At 40.2% G+C, this 21,083-nt stretch overlaps 1 protein-coding gene across 1 annotated transcript in view; it reads right to left on the bottom strand.

Moving 5' to 3' along the window:
• The window catches only part of jak1 (Janus kinase 1), a 78,006-nt gene that overhangs the window by 33,154 nt on the left and 23,769 nt on the right, over positions 1-21,083 (bottom strand). The window contains exons 11-12 of the mRNA XM_071346241.1: positions 6,165-6,274; positions 770-916 (exon numbers count right to left, since the gene is read on the bottom strand). Of these exons, the coding sequence (XP_071202342.1) occupies positions 770-916; positions 6,165-6,274 (257 nt within the window). The remainder of the gene's footprint in view (positions 1-769; positions 917-6,164; positions 6,275-21,083) is intronic.

Below are 21,083 nucleotides of genomic sequence, written 5' to 3'. Positions count from 1 at the left end.
CTCATGATCATTGATGCCCCACGAGGTGAGATCTTGCATGGAGCCCCAGACCGAGGGTGATTGACCGTCATCTTGAACTTCTTCCATTTTCTAATAATTGTGCCAACAGTTGTTGCCTTCTCACCAAGCTGCTTGGCTATTGTCCTGTAGCCCATCCCAGCCTTGTACAGGTCTACAATTTATCCCTGATGTCCTTACACAGCTCTCTGGTCTTGGCCATTGTGGAGAGGTTGGAGTCTGTTTGATTGAGTGTGTGGACAGGTGTCTTTTATACAGGTAACGAGTTCAAACAGGTGCAGTTAATACAGGTAATGAGTGGAGAACAGGAGGGCTTCTTAAAGAAAAACTAACAGGTCTGTGAGAGCCGGAATTCTTACTGGTTGGTAGGTGATCAAATACTTATGTCATGCAATAAAATGCAAATTAATTACTTAAAAATCATACAATGTGATTTTCTGGATTTTTGTTTTAGATTCCGTCTCTCACAGTTGAAGTGTACCTATGATAAAAATGACAGACCTCTACATGCTTTGTAAGTAGGAAAACCTGCAAAATCGGCAGTGTATCAAATACTTGTTCTCCCCACTGTATATATATATATATATATATATATATATATACACACACACAGTAATGTAATGTACACAAACACACAGTAATGTATTGGGTAAAAAAACACCAACGTGTCGGCATCACTGTGCCTTCTTCACGCTTCTTGAGGGAGTCCCTAAAGTAATCCCATGATGTAGATGGTGTATGTGTGTCTTACCAGGGAGATGTCTCTGTGTCCGGACCCCAACACCTTCAGCACTACTTTGAGCTCCTGAGAGGGATAGTATCCTGCATCCTCCTCACTCTTCACCTTCAGTACACCAGCATAGATGTTGGTCCGGGTACCCAGCCCCAGGTGTTCTCCCTGATAGATACAGGAGGAAGAGGACAGAGAGTTAGTCAATACACACTCATAACATACACACATCATCGTAAATACACACTGGTGACAAACACCAGTAAGAAAACACTGAACGATAGACAAAGTCTCTGTCAGCCGATGGATGGATGGATGTGACAAGAGGTACGGTTTGTGTGTGTAGCAAAGTGTAATGTAGCAGTGTGTAGCGTGTGTCTAGCAGAGTGTGTAGCGTGTGTGTAGCAAAGTGTAAAATAGCAGTGTGTGTAGCGAGTGTCTAGCAGAGTGTGTAGCATGTGTAGCAAAGTGTAAAGTAGCAGAGTGTGTAGCGTGTGTCTAGCAGAGTGTGTAGCGTGTGTCTAGCAGAGTGTGTAGCGTGTGTCTAGCAGAGTGTGTAGCGTGTGTCTAGCAGAGTGTGTAGCGTGTGTCTAGCAGAGTGTGTAGCGTGTGTCTAGCAGAGTGTGTAGCGTGTGTCTAGCAGTGTGTGTAGAGTGCGTGTGTTTTATTTTTATTTATTTTTTATTTCACCTTTATTTAACCAGGTAAGCTATTTGAGAACAAGTTCTCATTTACAACTGCGACCTGGCCAAGATAAAGCAAAGCAGTGCGACAGAAACAACAACACAGAGTTACACATGGAATAACAAGCGTACAGTCAATAACACAATAGAAAGAAAAAAAAGTCTATATACAGTGTGTGCAAATTGCTTGAGGAGGTAAGGCAAAAAATAGGCCATAGTAGCAAAGTAATTACAATTCAGCAGATTAACACTGAAGTGATAGATGAGCAGATGATGATGATGGTGTGTAAGTAGTGATACTGGTGTGCAAAAGAGCAGTAAAGTAAATAAAACAATATGGGGATGAGGTAGGTAGATTGGACGTGCTATTTACAGATGGACTATGTACAGCTGCAGCGATCGGTTACCTGCTCAGATAGCTGATGTTTAAAGTTCGTGAGGGAAAAGTAAGTCTCCAGCTTCAGCGATTATTGCAATTCGTTCCAGTCACTGGCAGCAGAGAACTGGAAGGAAAGGCAGCCAAAGAGGTGTTGGCTTTGGGGATGATCAGTGAGCTATACCTGCTGGAGCGCGTGCTATGGGTGGGTGTTGTTATCGTGACCAGTGAGCTGAGATAAGGCGGAGCTTTACCTAGCAAAGACTTACAGATAAGACCTGGAGCCAGTGGGTCTGGCGACTAGAGCATACAGGTCGCAGTGGTGGGTGGTATAAGGCACTTTGGTAACAAAACGGATGGCACTGTGATACAACACATCCAATTTGCGAGTAGAGTATTGGAAGCTATTTTGTAGATGACATCGCCGAAGTCGAGGATCGGTAGGATAGTCAGTTTTACGAGGGTAAGATTGGCGGCGTGAGTGAAGGAGGCTTTGTTGCGGAATAGAAAGCCGATTCTAGATTTGATTTTGGATTGGAGATGTTTGATATGAGTCTGGAAGGAGAGTTTACAGTCTAGCCAGACACCTAGGTATTTGTAGTTGTCCACGTATTCAAGGTCAGAACCGTCCAGAGTAGTAATGCTAGTCGGGCGGGTGCGGGCAGCGAACGGTTGAAAAGCATGCATTTGGTTTTGCTAGCGTTTAAGAGCAGTTGGAGGCCACGGAAGGAGTGTTGTATGGTATTGAAGCTTGTCTGGAGGTTAGTTAACACAGTGTCCAAAGAAGGGCCAGATGTATATACAGAATGGTGCCGTCTGCGTAGTTGTGGATCAGGGAATCACCCGCAGCAAGAGCGACATCATTGATATATACAGAGAAAAGAGTCGGCCCGAGAATTGAACCCTGTGGTACCCCCATAGAGACTGCCAGAGGTCCGGACAACAGGCCCTCCGATATAACACACAAACTTTGTCTGCGAAGTAGTTGGCGAACTAGGCGAGGCAGTCATTTGAGAAACCAAGGCTATTGAGTCTGCCGATAAGAATATGGTGATTGACAGAGTTGAAAGCCTTGGCCAGGTCGATGAAGACGGCTGCACAGTACTGTCTTTTATCAATGGCGGTTATGATATCGTTTAGTACCTTGAGCGTGGCTGAGGTGCACCCGTGACCAGCTCGGAAACCGGATTGCACAGCGGAGAAGGTACGGTGGGATTCGAAATGGTCAGTGATCTGTTTATTTACTTGGCTTTTGAAGACTTTAGAGAGGCAGGGCAGGATGGATATAGGTCTATAACAGTTTTGGTCTAGAGTGTCACCCCCTTTGAAGAGGGGGATGACCGCGGCAGCTTTCCAATCTTTAGGGATCTCGGACAATACGAAAGAGGTTGAACAGACTGGTAATAGGGGTTGCAACAATGACGACGGATAATTTTAATAATAATAATAATAATTTTAGAAAGAGAGGGTCCAGATTGTCTAGCCCAGCTGATTTGTACGGGTCCAGGTTTTGCAGCTCTTTCAGAACATCTGCGATCTGGATTTGGGTGAAGGAGAAGCTGGGGAGGTTCGAGCAAGTAGCTGCGGGGGGTGCTGTTGGCCGGGGTTGGAGTAACCAGGAGAAAAGCATGGCCAGCCGTAGAGAAATGCTTATTGAAATTTTCGATTATCATGGATTTATCGGTGGTGACCGTGTTGCCTACCCTCAGTGCAGTGGGCAGCTGGGAGGAGGTGCTCTTGTTCTCCATGGACTTTACAGTGTCCCAAAACTTTTTGGGAGTTAGAGCTTCAGGATGCACATTTCTGTTTGAAAAAGCTAGCCTTTGCTTTCCTGACTGACTGCGTGTATTGGTTCCTGACTTCCCTGAACAGTTGCATATCACGGGGACTGTTTGATGCTATTGCAGTCCGCCACAGGATGTTTTTGTGCTGGTCAAGGGCAGTCAGGTCTGGAGTGAACCAAGGGCTATATCTGTTCTTAGTTCTACATTTTTTGAAAGGGGCATGCTTATTTAAGATCGTGAGGAAATTACTTTTAAAGAACGACCAGGCATCCTCGACTGACGGGATGAGGTCAATATCCTTCCAGGATACCCGGGCAAGGTCGATTAGAAAGGCCTGCTCGCAGAAGTGTTTTAGGGAGCGTTTGACAGTGATGAGGGGTGGTCGTTTGACCGCGGACCGATAGCGGATGCAGGCAATGAGGCAGTGATCGCTGAGATCCTGATTGAAAACAGCAGAGGTGTATTTGGAGGGCAAGTTGGTCAGGATAATATCTATAAGGGTGCCCATGTTTACGGATTTAGGGTTTTACCTGGTGGTTTCCTTGATAATTTGAGTGAGATTGAGGGCATCTAGCTTAGATTGTAGGACTGCTGGGGTTTTAAGCATATCCCAGTTTAGGTCACCTAACAGAACGAACTCTGAAGATAGATGAGGGGCAATCAATTCACATATGGTGTCCAGGGCACAGCTGGGAGCTAAGTGGGGTCTATAACAGGCGGCAACGGTGAGACTTATTTCTGGAGAGATTAATTTTTAAAATTAGTAGCTTGAACTGTTTGGGCATAGACCTGGAAAGTATGACAGAACTTTGCAAGCTATCTCTGCAGTATATTGCAACTCCTCCCCCTTTGGCAGTTCTATCTTGATGGAAAATGTTGTAGTTGGGTATGGAAATCTCAGAATTTTTGGTGGCATTCCTCAGCCAGGATTCAGACACGGCAAGGACATCAGGGTTGGCGGAGTGTGCTAAAGCAGTGAGTAAAACAAACTTAGGGAGGAGGCTTCTGATGTTAACATGCATGAAACCAATGCTTTTTCGATTACAGAAGTCAACAAATGAGAGTGCCTGGGGACACGCAGGGTCTGGGTTAGCCTCCACATCACCCGAGGAACAGAGGAGGAGTAGGATGAGGGTACGGCTAAAGGCTAGCAAAACTGGTCGTCTAGTGCGTTGGGGACAGAGAATAAAAGGAGCAGATTTCTGGCCGTGGTAGAATAGATTCAGGGCATAATGTACAGACAGGGGTATGGTGGGGTGCGGATACAGTGGAGGTAAGCCCAGGCACTGAGTGATGATAAGCGAGGTTGCATCTCTGGACACGCTGGTTATACTGGGTGAGATCACCGCATGTGTGGGAGGTGGGACAAAGGAGGTATCTAAGGCATGTACAGTGGGACTAGGGGCTCCGCAGTAAACTAAAACAATGACAATTATCCTAAACAACAGTATGCAACGCATATTGACATTTCAAAGTGACATAAAGCGAGGAATAAAGCAATCACAGGTGTTGATTGGGAGAGCTAGCTAAGACAACAACGGGTAAGACAACAACAGCTAATCAGCTAAGACAACAACAACAGGTAAAATGGCGATGAATGGCCAGAGAGGGTCGGTTAACTACACACAGGGCCTGAGTTCGGGGCTAGGGCCGACAGATAAACAAAGATAAACAATATGGAGTACCGTGATAAATGAACAGTCCAGCAGGCATCAGCTATGTAGCCAAGTGACCATAGGGTCCAGTGTACAGCAATAGATGGAACAGGGAAGCCGCGGGGTAGTCGTTGCTACGCTAGCATGCGGGAGACACGGCGTTTAAAGTTTGCAGTCCGGGGTAAGTAGAAGCGTCTGCTCCGACGTCCGGCAAAGCCCGGTTGAAGGCACAGCTGATGGAATTACGTCTGCGGACCAGTCGTGGTGGTACGGTGGGGCGCCGTGTCGACGAAGGGACCGGGCCAGATGGCGAAAGAGGTATTGTAGTTGTGGTAATTTCGTTTGCTAGCCGGGAGATGAGATGAGCCTGGCTCAGGGCTAGCTTCGGGGCTGGGTCACTCAGTGGCAGCTAGGTAGCTGTGATGATCAATGGTCCAGGGTTTACGGCAGGAATCCGAGCAGAAGGTAAAGGCTGCTAGCAGTGGCTAACAATGACTAAATAGCTAGTAGCTAATTAGCTGGCTAGCTGTTGAAGAAAGTTTTGGCTAGAAGGTCTAAAAAATAGCGGATCTGTGTCACATTGAGTGAGGCGGGTTACTGGAAGGTATATTTAATTTAAAAAGGAAAAAAGAGATTGAAAAATAAATTGGAATATATACAAAAAAGACGAAAAATACAAGAAGTAAACGAGAGGACGACTAACCACGTCTGCACTGCTACGTCATCTTGAGAAAAAAAAAGAAAAAAAAGTGTATGTGTGTCGCAGTGTATGTAGAGGTGTGTGTGCGTAGCAGTGTGTGTGTGTGTGTAGACTGTGTGTGTCACAGTGTGTGTAGAGGTGTGTGTGTAGAGGTGTGTGTGTCGCAGTGTGTGTAGAGGTGTGTTTGTCGCAGTGTGTGTAGTAGCAGTGCAGTGCACCTGCACGATCTCCTCCTTGAGAATTCTGTGGAAGCTGAGTTGACTCTCCTGCAGGGTTGTCTGGGGAACCAGCACTCTGTCCTTAGTTACCACCAGCAGGTTGGACACCTCTGAAAAACGCACACACACACACACAAAATGTTAGCCAGTGCAGCACACCAGGGCACACAACAACAACAAAAAGCTTTTCAAGGCCCAGTGCAGTCAAAAAATGTGATTTTCTTGTTTAATATGTACTTCCGCAATATTTGGGTGGAATAATATTGTGAAAATTATGATAATGCCCTTTTAGTATAAGAACTGTTTGAAAAGACCGCCTGATATTTCAGCCTGTTTTGGTGGGATGGAGTTTTGGCCTTCCATGGTGACATAGCCATGTGGTAAATTAGTTAACTTCTTATGGCTGCAGGGGCAGTATTGAGTAGCGTGGATGAAAGGTGCCCAGAGTAAACGGCCTGCTCCTCAGTCCCAGTTACTAATATATGCATATTATTATTAGTATTGGATGGAAAACACTCTGAAGTTTCTAAAACTGTTTGAATTATGTCTGTGAGATTAACAGAACTCATATGGCAGGCAAAAACCTGAGAAGCTCCACTTCCTGTTTGGATTTTTTCTGGGGGTGCCATATTTTCAACCAAGCTCTCATTGAAAATACAGATAGATATGGATGGGTTTTCACTTCCTACGGCTTCCACTAGATGTCAACAGTCAATAGAACTAAGTCTGATGACTCTAATGTGAAGGGGGGTCGAAGGAGACAGAAATGAGTAATCACTGCCATGAGGTGACCATGCATTCAACACGCGCGTTCACGTGAGAGGCAGCTCCGTTCCATCTCTCAATTGAAGTCGATTTAATTCTCCGGTTGGAACGTTATTCAAGATGTATGTTAACAACATTCTAAAGATTGATTCAGTACATCGTTTGACATGTTTCTACTGACTGTAACGGAACGTTTGGACATTTCGTCACGTTATAGTGGTCGCGCTTTGAGACTTTGGTTAGGGTGTTTGGTAAACAATTCGAAAGTAGCTAATTTTACATAAATAACGGACATTAAAACTTCTTGTCAATAGGGGGGCCCTGTTTTCACTTTGGAAAAAATTGTGCCCAATTTAAACGGCCTCGTACTCTATTCTAGATCATACAATATGCATATTATTATTACTATTGGATAGAAAACACTCTGAAGTTTCTAAAACTGTTTGAATTATATCTGTGAGTAAAACAGAACTCATTTGGCAGCAAACTTCCAGACAGGAAGTGAAAATTCTGAAAATGGGGCTCTGTTTCAGGGCCTGCCTATTCAACTGGCTTATATTTATCGATATACATGCACTTCATACGCCTTCCACTAGATGTCAACAGGCAGTGGAAGGTGGAATGGGGTGTCTAGCTTGATCTGAGGTCGAATGAGAGCTTTTGGAGTGGCAGGTCAGGAATTTCCTTTGTCTACCGCCTTGGTAGACAAAGGAAATTCCTGACCTGCCACTCCAAAAGCTCTCATTGATAACGTTCCCACCCTCTCTTGACGCAAAGAATGGAAAACTCCAAAAGTCCCAATAAACGTTGAATAAACTGATAAAACTCGGTTGAAAAAACCTACTTTACGATGTTATTATCACATGTATCAAATACAATCAGAGCCGGAGATATTCGCCGTGTAAACCGAAAGCTTTTCAGAAGCTAATGTCGAGCTCCGCCTCGCGCCTTGCGAGCCTTCGGTTTACACGGCGAATATCTCCGGCTCTGATTGTATTTGATACATGTGATAATAACATCGTAAAGTAGGTTTTTTCAACCGAGTTTTATCAGTTTATTCAACGTTTATTGGGACTTTTGGAGTTTTCCATTCTTTGCGTCAAGAGAGGGTGGGAACGTTATCAACCTTGGCTAGCATTGTGGCGCGAATTCGACAGAAGAAAAGGACATTCTAAAACCAAACAACGATTTATTCTGGACCAAGGACTCCTTGTACAAGATTCTGATGGAAGCTCAGCAAAAGTAAGAACAATTTATGATGTTATTTCGTATTTCTGTGTAAATTGTTGAGTCCTATTCTCCGCCGTTTTGGTGAGTGCCGTCTCACAATAACGCAAGCTGTATGTTATGGTAAAGTTATTTTTAAAAATCTAACACGGCGGTTGCATTAAGAACCAGTGTATCTTTCATTTGCCATACAACAAGTATTTTTATGTAAAGTTTATGATGAGTTCTTTGGTCAGATTAGGTGAGTGTCCAAAATAGCTCCGGACATTCTGGGGAAATGTTGCTACATATTCACAATGTATAACCACGGTTTGCAGCTCTAAATATGCACATTTTCGAACAAAACATAAGTGTATTGTATAACCTGATGTTATAAGACTGTCATCTGATGAAGTTGTTCAAGGTTAGTGATTCATTTTATATCTTTTGCTGGTTTTTGCAATAGCTACCTTTTGCGGTGAATAAATGCATTTGTGTGTTTGGCTATTGTGGTAAGCTAATATAATTCTATATTGTGTTTTTGCTGTAAAACACTTAAAAAAAAATCGGAAATATTGGCTGGATTCACAAGATGTTTATCTTTAATTTGCTGTACACCATGTATTTTTCATAAATGTTTTATGATGAGTATTTAGGTATTTCACGTTGCTCTCTGTAATTATTCTGGCTGCTTCGGTGCTATTTGTGATGGTAGCTGCAATGTTAAAACTATGATTTATACCTCAAATATGCACATTTTTCGAACAAAACATAAATGTATTGTATAACATGTTATAAGACTGTCATCTGATTAAGTTGTTTCTTGGTTAGTGACTAATTATATCTCTATTTGGTCGGTTTTGTGATAGCTACCTATGCTGTAGAAACATGGTGAAAATATGCGGTTGAGTCTTTGGCTATTGTGGTTAGCTAATATAAATACATATTGTGTTTTCGCTGTAAAACATTTTTTTTTAAATCGGAAATGATGGCTGGATTCACAAGATGTTTATCTTTCATTTGCTGTATTGGACTTGTGATTTCATGAAAATTATATTATATGATATCCCTGTCCCGTTAGGCTAGGCTATGCTAGTCAGCTTTTTTGATGAGGATGCTCCCGGATCCGGGATGGGTATCACTGAAAGGTTAACGAACAAATCAAGCATTTATTGTGGACCTGGGATTCCTAGGACTGCATTCTGATGAATTCATCAAAGGTAAGGAAACATTTATCATGTATTTTCTGGTTTCTGTTGAGTCCAACATGGTGGCTAATTTGGCTAATCATCTGAGCTCCGTCTCAGATTATTGCATGGTTTATTTTTCCGTAAAGTTTTTTTGAAATCTGACACAGCGGTTGCATTAAGGAGAGGTATATCTATAATTCCATGTGTATAACTTTTATTATCATCTACATTTATGATGAGTATTTCTGTTGAAACGATGTGGCTATGCAAAGTCACTTGATGTTTTTGCAACTAGTGAATCTAACGCCTCAATGTAAACTCAGATTTTTTGATATAAATATGAACTTAATCAAACAAAACATGCATGTATTGTGTAACATGAAGTCCTATGAGTGTCATCTGATGAAAATAATCGAAGGTTAGTGATTAATTTTATCTCTATTCTGGTTTTTGTGAAAGCTATCTTTAGCTGGAAAAAATGGCTGTGGTTATTGTGGTTTTGTGGTGACCTAACATAATCGTTTGTAGTGCTTTCGCTGAAAAGCCTATTTGAAATCGGACACTTTGGTGGGATTAACAACAAGATTACCTTTAAAATTATATAAGACACATGAATGTCTGAGGAATTTTAATTATGAGATTTCTGTTTTTTGAATTTGGCACCCTGCACTTCGACTGGCTGTTGTCATATCGATCCCGTTAACGGGACTGCAGCCATAATTTAAACGGAAAACATTTTCAACTTCATATTCAGCATCTCCAGAACCACCCCAACATCAACTTACGTTTGTATATTTACAGTTGAAGTCGGAAGTTTATATACACTTAGGTTGGAGTCATTAAAACTCAGTTTTTCAACCACTCCACACATTTCTTGTTAACAAACTATAGTTTTGGCAAGTCGGTTAGGACATTACTTTGTGCATGACGCAAGTAATTTTACCAACAATTGTTTACAGACAGATTATTTCACTTATTCACTGCACAAATCCAGTGGGGCAGAAGTTTACATACACAAAGTTGACTGTGCCTTTAAACAGCTTGGAAAATTCCAGAAAATGATGTCATGCTATAGAAGCTTTTGATAGGCTAATTGACATCATTTGAGTCAATTGGAGGTGTACCTGTGGATGTATTTCAAGGCCTACCTTCAAACTCAGTGCCTATTTGCTTGACATCATGGGAAAATCAAAAGAAATCAGCCATGACCTCAGAAAAAAAGAACTGTGGACCTCCACAAGTCTGGTTCATCCTTGGGAACAATTTCCAAACGCCTGAAGGTACCACGTTCATCTGTACAAACAATAGTTTGCAAGTATAAACACCATGGGACCACACAGCCGTCATACCGCTCAGAAAGGAGACGCGTTTTGTCTCAGAGAGATGAACGTACATTGGTGCAAAAAGTGCAAATCAATCCCAGAACAACAGCAAAGGACCTTGTGAAGATGCTGGAGGAAACAGATACAAAAGCATATATATCCACAGTAAAACGAGTCCTGTATGGACATAACCTGAAAGGCCGCTCAGCAAGGAAGAAGCCACTGCTCCAAAGCCGCCATAAAAAAAGCCAAACTACGGTTTGCAACTGCACATGGGGACAAAGATCGTACTTTTTGGAGAAATGTCCTCTGGTCTGATGAAACAAAAATAGAACTGTTTGGCCATAATGATCATCATCATGTTTGGAGGAAAAAGGGGAAGGCTTGCAAGCCGAAGAACACCATCCCAACCTTGAAGCATGGGGGTGGCAAAATCATGTTGTGGGGGTGCTTTGCTGCAGGAGGGACTGGTCCACTTCACAAAATGAATGGCATCATGAGGAGGGGAAAATTATGTGGATATGTTGAAGCAACATCTCAAGTAATCAGTCAGGAAGTTAAAACTTGGTCGCAAATGGGTCTTCCAAAAATGGGCAATGACCCCAAGCAGACTTCCAAAGTTGTGGCAAAATGGCTTAAAGACAACAAAGGCAAGGTATTGGAGTGGCCATCACAAAGCCTTGACCTCAATCCTATAGAAAATATGTGGGCAGAACTGAAAAAGTGTGTGCGAGCAAGGAGGCCTACAAACCTAACTCCGTTACACCAGCTCTGTCAGGAGGAATGGGCCAAAATGCACCCAATTTATTGTGGGACGCTTGTGGAAGGCTACCTGAAATGTTTGACCCAAATTAAACAATTTAAAGGAAATGCTACCAAATACCAAATGAGTATATGTAAACTTCTGACCCACTGGGAATGTGATGAACGAAATAAAAGCTGCAATAAATCCTTCTCTCTACTATTATTATGGCATTTCACATTCTTAAAATAAAGTGGTGATCCTAACTGACCTAATACAGGGAATTTATACTAGAGTTAAATGTCAAGAATTGTGAAAAACTGAATTTAAATGTATTTGGCTAAGGTATATGTAAACTTCTGACTTCATCTGTATAGTGTGTGGCCACACCCGTTGCTGACAGGTATATAAAATTGAGCGCACAGCCATGCAATCTCCATAGACAAACATTGGTAGTAGAATGGCCTTACTGAAGAGCTCAGTGACTTTCAACATGACACAGTCATAGGATGCCACCTTTCCAACAAGTCAGTTCGTCAAATTTCTGCCCTGCTAGAGCTGCCCCGATCAAGTGTTGTTATTGTGAAGTGGAAATGTCTCGTAGCAACAACGGCTGAGTCCGCAAAGTGGCTTTTAACAAATGATGAGGAGGCATTGCCTACTAATTGGTTAATGATGTCATTGGAAACACTTAACTTCCTCTATCTTTTTTTTAATACAAAACATAGAACCGCTCCATGACACATACAGATCCAGTCAAATGTTTGGACACACCTATTCATTCAAGGGTTTTTCTTTATTTTACTATTTTCTACATTGTAGAATAATAGTGAAGACATCAAATCTATGAAATAACACATATGGAATTGTGGAGTAACCAAGAAACGTGTTAAAACAAAGCTAAATATATATGAGATTCTTCAAAGTAGCCACCCTTTGCCTTGTTGACAGCTTTGCAGACTCTTGGCATTCTAGCAACCAGCTTCACCTGGAATGGTTTGTTGGCTAAATTTCCTTCACTCTGCGGTCCAACTCATCCCAAACCATCTCAATTGGGTTGAGGTGGGGTGATTGTGGAGGCCAGGTCATCTGATGCAGCACTCCATCACTCTCCTTCTTGGTCAAATAGCCCTTTCACAACATGGAGGTGTGTTGGGTCATTGTCCTGTAGAAAAACAAATGATAGTCCCACTAAGCGCAATTGCGTATCGCTGCAGAATGCTGTGGTAGCCATGCTGGTTAAGTGTGCCTTGAATTTTAAATAAATCACAGATAATGTCACCAGAAAAGCACCCACACACCTCCTCCTTCATGCTTCACAGTGGGAACCGTTCACCCACACTGCGTCTCACAAAGAAAGGGCGGTTGGAACCAAAAATCAAAAATTTGGACTAATCAGACCAAAGACAGATTTCCACCGGTCTAACATCCATTGCTGGTGTTTCTTAGCCCAAGCAAGTCTCTTCTTCTTATTGGTGTCCTTTAGTAGTGGTTTATTTGCAGCAATTCGACCATGAAGGCCTGATTCACGCAGTCTCCTCTGAACAGTTGATGTTGAGATGTGTCTGTTACTTGAATTCTGTGAAGCATTTATTTGGGCTGCAATCTGAGGCTGATAACTCTAATGAACTTATCCTCTGCAGCAGAGGTAACTCTGGGTCTTCCTTTCCTCTGGCAGTCCTCATGAGAGCCAGTTTCATCATAGCGCTTGATGGTTTTTGCAACTGCACTTGAAGATACTTACAAAGTTAGTGAAATTTTCTGCATTGACTGACCTTCATGTCTTAAAGTAATGATGGACTGTTCTTGCCATAATATGGACTTGGTCTTTTACCAAATAGGGCTAGGGCTATTTTCTGTATACCACCCCTACCTTGTCACAACACAACTGATTGGCTCAAACACATTAAGAAGGAAAGAAATTCCACAAATTAACTTTTAACAAGGCACACCTGTTAATTGAAATGCATTCCAGGTGACTACCTCATGAAGCTAGTTGAGAGAATGCCAAGAGTGTACAAAGCTGTCATCAAGGAAAAGGGTGGCTACTTTTTTTTTAAGTAACCACTTTTTTGGTTACTACATGATTCCATATGTGTTATTTCATAGTTTTGATGTCTTCACTATCATTCTACAATGTAGAAAACAGTACAAATAAAGAAAAACCCTTGAATGAGTAGGTGCGTCCAAACTTTTGAATGCTACTTACTGTATGTTAGAAGAAATGATGAATATGTAGTTGAAAAAAGTAGAAATGTCCCTTTAGTTAATAACAAAGAGAGATCTAAACCTCAGCAAATTGTCCATTGTCCCCTCCCCATTCAGACCACTCCAAGACAGTCCTAGCTAAATTATTGCCTGAGAAATTGCTATTTTTTGTTTCTTTTTGACCATTTTAATTGAAAACAATCATAATAAGGTACTTAATTGTTGGAGATAGAAACAGCTGCATGGGACCTTTAAAACTTTTCAGTTTTGGTACCTAATGAGCACCACCCACGCTTCTGCAACAAAACACCAGTCTCCCTATCAGCTGGTAAAGAATGAACAAAGACTATGAATGGCTTATACCATGTGGAGATGAAGCAGCATTGTTTACATATCAACCCAAGAGACTATGTAGCCTATTTTAACAAGCAAAATGTAGGTCAAGTTATGCAAGTTGTTGACTGTGACACGTGCTGTTGAGTTTGGTCTGACGTCTTTATTATTTGGTGGGGATGGGGTGGGGTGGGGATGGTTTTCGGCTTGACAACAACAAGTGTGTCTGCTTGCATAAGCAAAATGGGTGTGTATATGCGAGTAGTACACATGAGTATATGCACGTTGGTGTGTGTGTGGAGTTTGAACACCCCCGCAGTATGTGGCTGGGTGAAGAGGAGGAAGTGATGTTCTGACAATACGAACTCTCTGTGGTTGACAACACACACATTTGTTTTACTATCCTTGTGGGGACCAAACAATTGATTCCCATTCAAAATCCTAACCCCAACCTTAATTCTACCCCTAACCCTAAAATAGCCTTTTTCCTTGTGGGGACTGGCGAAATGTCAGCATTTGTGTGATTATTCCTTGTTTTACCATAGTAAAACCAAAAATGTGCGCAGACACACACACAACACCATAAAAACTAGGGGTGTAACAGTTCACAAAACCCACAGGACAGTACGTATCGCAGTTTTGGTGTCACGGTTCGTTTCGGTACAGCGGGAAAATTAAATGTAATTTACAATGTTCAGCATTCACAATGTTCCTTGCATTGTCTGTTCTGACTGGATTGTTATGTTGGGCCTCTCAAGTTTCCACTCTGATGCTGCATTTATAACAATGTGGGAGGTGGGAATTTAAATACCAGTTGGATCCAATCATGTGATTTGAAATTGTTGAGAAATGCTAATTGGCTAATGGCCAACAAGCTGTGTCAACCATAAATGAAAAGTATTATGCTTGTAAACAAATTAAAAACCACATTAATAGATTGCCAAGAAAAAGCTACACTAAGGAATTAAGGCAGCCAAACCGAGGTACAAAGTCAGACAAGAGCAGCAGTTCTCCAGCAACGACTGCTTGTCTGTCTAGAAAGGGGCGGCAGGCTGCTTGAATACAGAGGGGAGACGATGTTGTGTTCTTTTTTTTGTTGCATTTCTGTCTTACTACAGTATACTGGGGTGATGTCGGTGCAAATGTGTCAACAATTTTGAGGTGTTGGCAACTGCATAGGCTATTCTCGTTGACCATGGCGACATACTGTTAACCTGTTATGGCTGCAGGCCGGTGTCGGTACACTTATGACAACAGCCCGTCCAAGTGCAGGGCGCGAAATTCAAAATATATTTTTTAGAAATATTTAACTTTCACACATTAACAAGTCCAATACAGCAAATGAAAGATAAACATCTTGTGAATCCAGCCAACATGTCCGATTTTTTTAATGTTTTACAGCGAAAACACCACGTATATTTATGTTAGCTCACCACCAAATACAAAAAAGCACAGACATTTTTCACAGCACAGGTAGCATGCACAAAACCAACCAAACTAACCAAGAACCAACCAAACTAACCAAGAAACAACTTCATCAGATGACAGTCTTATAACATGTTATACAATAAATCTATGTTTTGTTCGAAAAATGTGCATATTTGAGGTATAAATCATAGTTTTACATTGCAGCTACAATCGGAAATAGCACCGAAGCAGCTAGAACAATTACAGAGACCAAATTGAAATAAATAAAAATACTCATAATAAAGCATTTATGAAAAATACATGGTGTACAGCAAATGAAAGACAAACATCTTGTGAATCCAGCCAATATTTCAGATTCTTTAAGTGTTTTACAGCGAAAACACAATATAGCATTATATTAGCTTACTACAATAGCCTACCACACAACCCCATTCATTCAATTCAACGTTAGCGATGGCGAATAAACCAGCAAAAGATATTAATTTTTTCACTAACCTTCATAAACTTCATCAGATGACAGTCCTATAACATCATATTACACAATACATATATGGTTTGTTCGAAAATGTGCATATTTAGAGCTGAAATCCGTGGTTATACAATGTGACCATGTAGCAATTATTTTCCAGAATCTCCGTATATGTTTCTGACACTCACCTATTCTGACCAAATAACTATTCATAAACTTTACTAAAAAATACATGTTGTATAGGAAATGATAGATACACTAGTTCTTAATGCAATCGCCGTGTTAGAATTCTAAACATAACTTCAGTACGTCATGCAGCTTACGTTATAGCGAGAGATCGCCCAAAATCTGGGCGCAAACTAATAGTAAACATGTTCGACAGATATATGAAATAACATCATAAATGGGTCCTACTTTTGATGATCTTCCATCAGAATGTTGTACAAGAGGTCCTTTATCCAGAACAATCGTTGTTTGGTTTTAGAATGGGATTTTTCCCTCTCGAATGAGCAAGCAAAACTAGCCAAGTGGCGCTAAGCTCTCCTTCGTCACCAAACGCAAAGAACGCAACACGCCTAAACTCCCGGAAAAATTTCAATAATCTAATAAAACTATATTGAAAAAACATACTTTACGATGATATTATCACATTTATCAAATAAAATCAAAGCCGGAGATATAAGACGTCTATAACGAATGCTTTTCAGAAGCCAATACTGGTGACCTTTATGCGCTTCCTGAACAAAGGAATTCTGGGGTCATGTCATTCCAAGCTCTCTCTTTTGACCATAGAAATACCTAGAAACCCCATTTCACCTCTCACAGCCTATTGACATCTAGTAAAAGGCGTATGAAGTGCATGTATACTAATAGATATCAAGCACATTTATAGGCAGGCCCTGGAACCGAGCCTCGATTTCAGATTTTTCACTTTCTGACAGGAAGTTTGCTGCAAAATGAGTTCTGTTTTACTCACAGATATAATTCAAACGGTTTTAGAAACTTGAGAGTGTTTTCTATCCAATAGTAATAATAATATGCATATTGTACGAGCAAAAATTGAGTACGAGGCCGTTTGAAATGGGCACCTTTTATCCAAGCTACTCAATACTGCCCCTGCAGCCCAAAGAAGTTAATGTTTTATGCACAACTCTCTGTCCATCGCCATTGTAATCTACTGGGAAGCTGGGATTCTCCATCCATCAATCTACTGGGATTCTCCATCATTGTTTAAATCCTCCTGGTTTATCGACCCCACCACTCGCCGTCGTACATAACTATTTCCCAGCTGCCTCTCACAAAAGGACAGCTTGAAATGCCCAAATTCAGATTCAAATTGATTGCAACATGCGCATAAGCTCTACTCGTTGTTTTTTTTAAAGCATCATAAGCTCTACTCGTTGTTTTTTTTAAAGCATCATAAGCTCTAGTCGTTTTTTTTTTTTTAAAGCATCATAAGCTCTAAAGCATCATCGTTTGTTTTTTTAAAGCATCATAAGCTCTAGTCGTTTGTTTTTTTAAAGCATCATAAGCTCTAGTCGTTTGTTTTTTTAAAGCATAAGCTCTAGTCGTTTGTTTTTTTAAAGCATAAGCTCTAGTCGTTTGTTTTTTTAAAGCATAAGCTCTAGTCGTTTGTTTTTTTAAAGCATAAGCTCTAGTCGTTTGTTTTTTTAAAGCATAAGCTCTAGTCGTTTGTTTTTTTAAAGCATAAGCTCTAGTCGTTTGTTTTTTTAAAGCATAAGCTCTAGTCGTTTGTTTTTTTAAAGCATAAGCTCTAGTCGTTTGTTTTTTTTAAAGCATAAGCTCTAGTCGTTTGTTTTTTTAAAGCATAAGCTCTAGTTGTTTGTTTTTTTTAAAGCATAAGCTCTACTCGTTTTCTTTTTTTTTTTAAAGCTCTACTCGTTTGTTTTTAAAAAAAAGCATAAGCTCTACTCGTTTGTTTTTAAAAAAAGCATAAGCTCTACTCGTTTTTAAAAAAAGCATAAGCTCTACTTGTTTTTAAAAAAAGCATAAGCTCTACTTGTTTTTTAAAAAAGCATAAGCTCTACTTGTTTTTAAAAAAAGCATAAGCTCTACTTGTTTTAAAAAAAAGCATAAGCTCTACTTGTTTAAAAAAAAAAAGCATAAGCTCTACTTGTTTTAAAAAAAAGCATAAGCTCTACTTGTTTTAAAAAAAAGCATAAGCTCTACTTGTTTTAAAAAAAAGCATAAGCTCTACTTGTTTTTAAAAAAAGCATAAGCTCTACTTGTTTTTTTAAAAAGCATAAGCTCTACTTGTTTTTAAAAAAAGCATAAGCTCTACTTGTTTTTAAAAAAAGCATAAGCTCTACTTGTTTTTAAAAAAAGCATAAGCTCTACTTGTTTTTAAAAAAAAAGCATAAGCTCTACTTGTTTTTTTAAAGCTCTACTTGTTTTTTTAAAAGCATAAGCTCTACTTGTTTGTTTTTTTAAAGCATAAGCTCGAGTTGAAAAAAAAAGAGAAGCATAAGCTCTAGTTGTTACGGCTGAAATCCCGTTAACGGGATCCATATGACAACAGCCAGTGAAAGTGCAGGGCGCCAAATTCAAACAACAGAAATCTCATAATTAAAATTCCTCAAACGTACAAGTATTATACACCATTTTAAACATAAACTTGTTGTTAATTCCACCACAGTGTCCGATTTCAAAAAGGCTTTAAGACGAAAGCATACCATGCGATTATGTTAGGTCAGCACCTAGTCACAGAAAAACACAGGCATTTTTCCAGCCAAAGAGAGTCACAAAAAGCAGAAATAGAGATCAAATTAATCACTAACCTTTGATGATCTTCATCAGATGACACTCATAGGACTTCATGTTACACAATACATGTATGTTTTGTTCGATAAAGTTCATATTTATATGCAAAAATCTCAGTTTACATTGGCGCATTATGTTCAGTAATGTTTTGCTTCCAAAACATCCGGTGATTTTGCAGAGAACCACATCAATTTACAGAAATACTCATAATAAACATTGATAAAAGATACAAGTGTTATGCATGGAATTATAGATAAACTTCTCCTTAATGCAACCGCTGTATCAGATTTCAAAAAAGCTTTTCGGAAAAAGCACACCATGCAATAATCTGAGTACAGCGCTCAGAGACCAAAACAAGCCATACAGATACCCGCCATGTGGAGTCAACAGAAGTCAGAAATAGATAGCATTATAAATATTCACTTACCTTTGATGATCTTCATCAGAATGCACTCCCAGTCCATCATTTATGTCCAAATACCTCCTTTTTGTTTGCGTGTTTAGTTCACAAATCCAAATTCACACGGCGCAGGCACTTAATTCAGACGACAGTTCCATTACAATTCGTAGAAACATGTCAAACGATGTCTAGAATCAATCTTTAGGATGTTTTTATCATAAATCTTCAATAATATTCCAACCGGACAATTCCTTTGTCTTTAGAAAGGAAAAGGAACGCAGCTAACTCTCACGGGCGTGCGCCTGACTGAGCTCATGGCATTCTGCCAGACACCTGACTCAATCAGCTCTTATTCTCTCCCCCTTCACGGTAGAAGCCTGAAACAAGGTTCTAAAGACTGTTGACATCTAGTGGAAGCCTTAGGAAGTGCAATCGGACCAAATTTTACACTGTATATTGGATAGGCAAAGACTTGAAAATCTTTTGGATCTTTTTTGATCTTTTCTCAGGTTTTTGCCTGCCATATGAGTTCTGTTATACTCACAGACATCATTCAAACAGTTTTATAAACTTCAGAGTGTTTTCTATCCAAATCTACTAATAATATGCATATTGTAGCTTCTGGGCCTGAGTAGCAGGCAGTTTACTCTGGGCACCTTATTCATCCAAGCTACTCAATACTGCCCCCCAGCCATAAGAAGTTTAAAAAAAGCATAAGCTCTAGTTGTTTAAAAAAAAGCATAATCTCTAGTTGTTTTTCAGCTCAGATTTACTCAAGAGGCTTAGGCCTATAAAGCAGCATAGGCATAGCATATAGGGCCAGTGTTTTTATTTAGTAAATATACTATTATTTATTCATTCACAGTGCAGACCGAACCGAGGTCCCCGTACCGAACACCCCTACCATAAAAACACAAATGTGATGGGCCTCTCATAGCAGGTAACCCACTCACACTGTAAAAAGAGGAGAGCTGTGTGTGTGGAAACCACAGTACTACACCGTTTTCCTTCTCCTGATGCGCACACACACACAGAGAGAGAGAGAGAGAGAGGATACACAAGACAGGGTACTTACAGACACACAGTACATGCAAAAACACCCACATATAGACACTGTCCCTCTCACTGAAAAGCACACACACACAGTACACAGCAAAATAATGAAAACATTTGACAAGTTCATAACCTAAACAAAACCAAAAAACGGGAATTTAGAATGCAAGATTAAACATGATAGTCATCTATTTCCAGTCAGTTTCCAACCAGGAGAACACCAAAATCTCCTAAGTGTTCAGATTTTACTTTCCTATCATCTTGTTTAGAGTGCATTTAGTCATTCGATATTGATGTGACTTTCCATGACTTTTATTTAGATCAGTGTTAGGAATGTCTGTCAACTAAACAGGACATTTGATTCAATACATCTTTTAAAATGTTTGTTAATCAACTGTGTTGAGTTCATTTCTGTTATGATATTTCCCAGCATGTTTTGCTGCAGGTAGATTTTTACAATTGTTTGTTTTAATATCTATGTTTCCTCATGCACATTGATTGATTTCAATCTTATACAAAGATAAATAACTTACATTGTTCTAAATTATCTAAAGTAAAATATTAATTGAAACACATTCCCTTATTGAATGCAACAACCATGTACAGTGGGGAGAACAAGTATTTGATACACTGCCGATTTTGCAGGTTTTCCTACTTACAAAGCATGTAGAGGTCTGTCATTTTTATCATAGGTACACTTCAACTGTGAGAGACGAAATCTAAAACAAAAATCCTGAAAATCACATTGTATGATTTTTAAGTAATTAATTAGCAGTTTATTGCATGACATAAGTATTTGATACATCAGAAAAGCAGAACTTAATATTTAGTACAGAAACTTTTGTTTGCAATTACAGAGATCATACATTTCCTGTAGTTCTTGACCAGGTTTGCACACACTGCAGCAGGGATTTTGGCCCACTCCTCCATACAGACCTTCTCCAGATCCTTCAGGTTTCGGGGCTGTCGCTGGGCAATACGGACTTTCAGCTCCCTCCAAAGATTTTCTATTGGGTTCAGGT

This window comes from Salvelinus alpinus, chromosome 16 (assembly GCF_045679555.1).
Source record: "Salvelinus alpinus chromosome 16, SLU_Salpinus.1, whole genome shotgun sequence".
Lineage (NCBI taxonomy): Eukaryota > Metazoa > Chordata > Actinopteri > Salmoniformes > Salmonidae > Salvelinus > Salvelinus alpinus.
The sequence above is the reverse complement of the archived record's forward strand: the minus strand, read 5'-3'. Positions and strand labels throughout refer to the sequence as shown.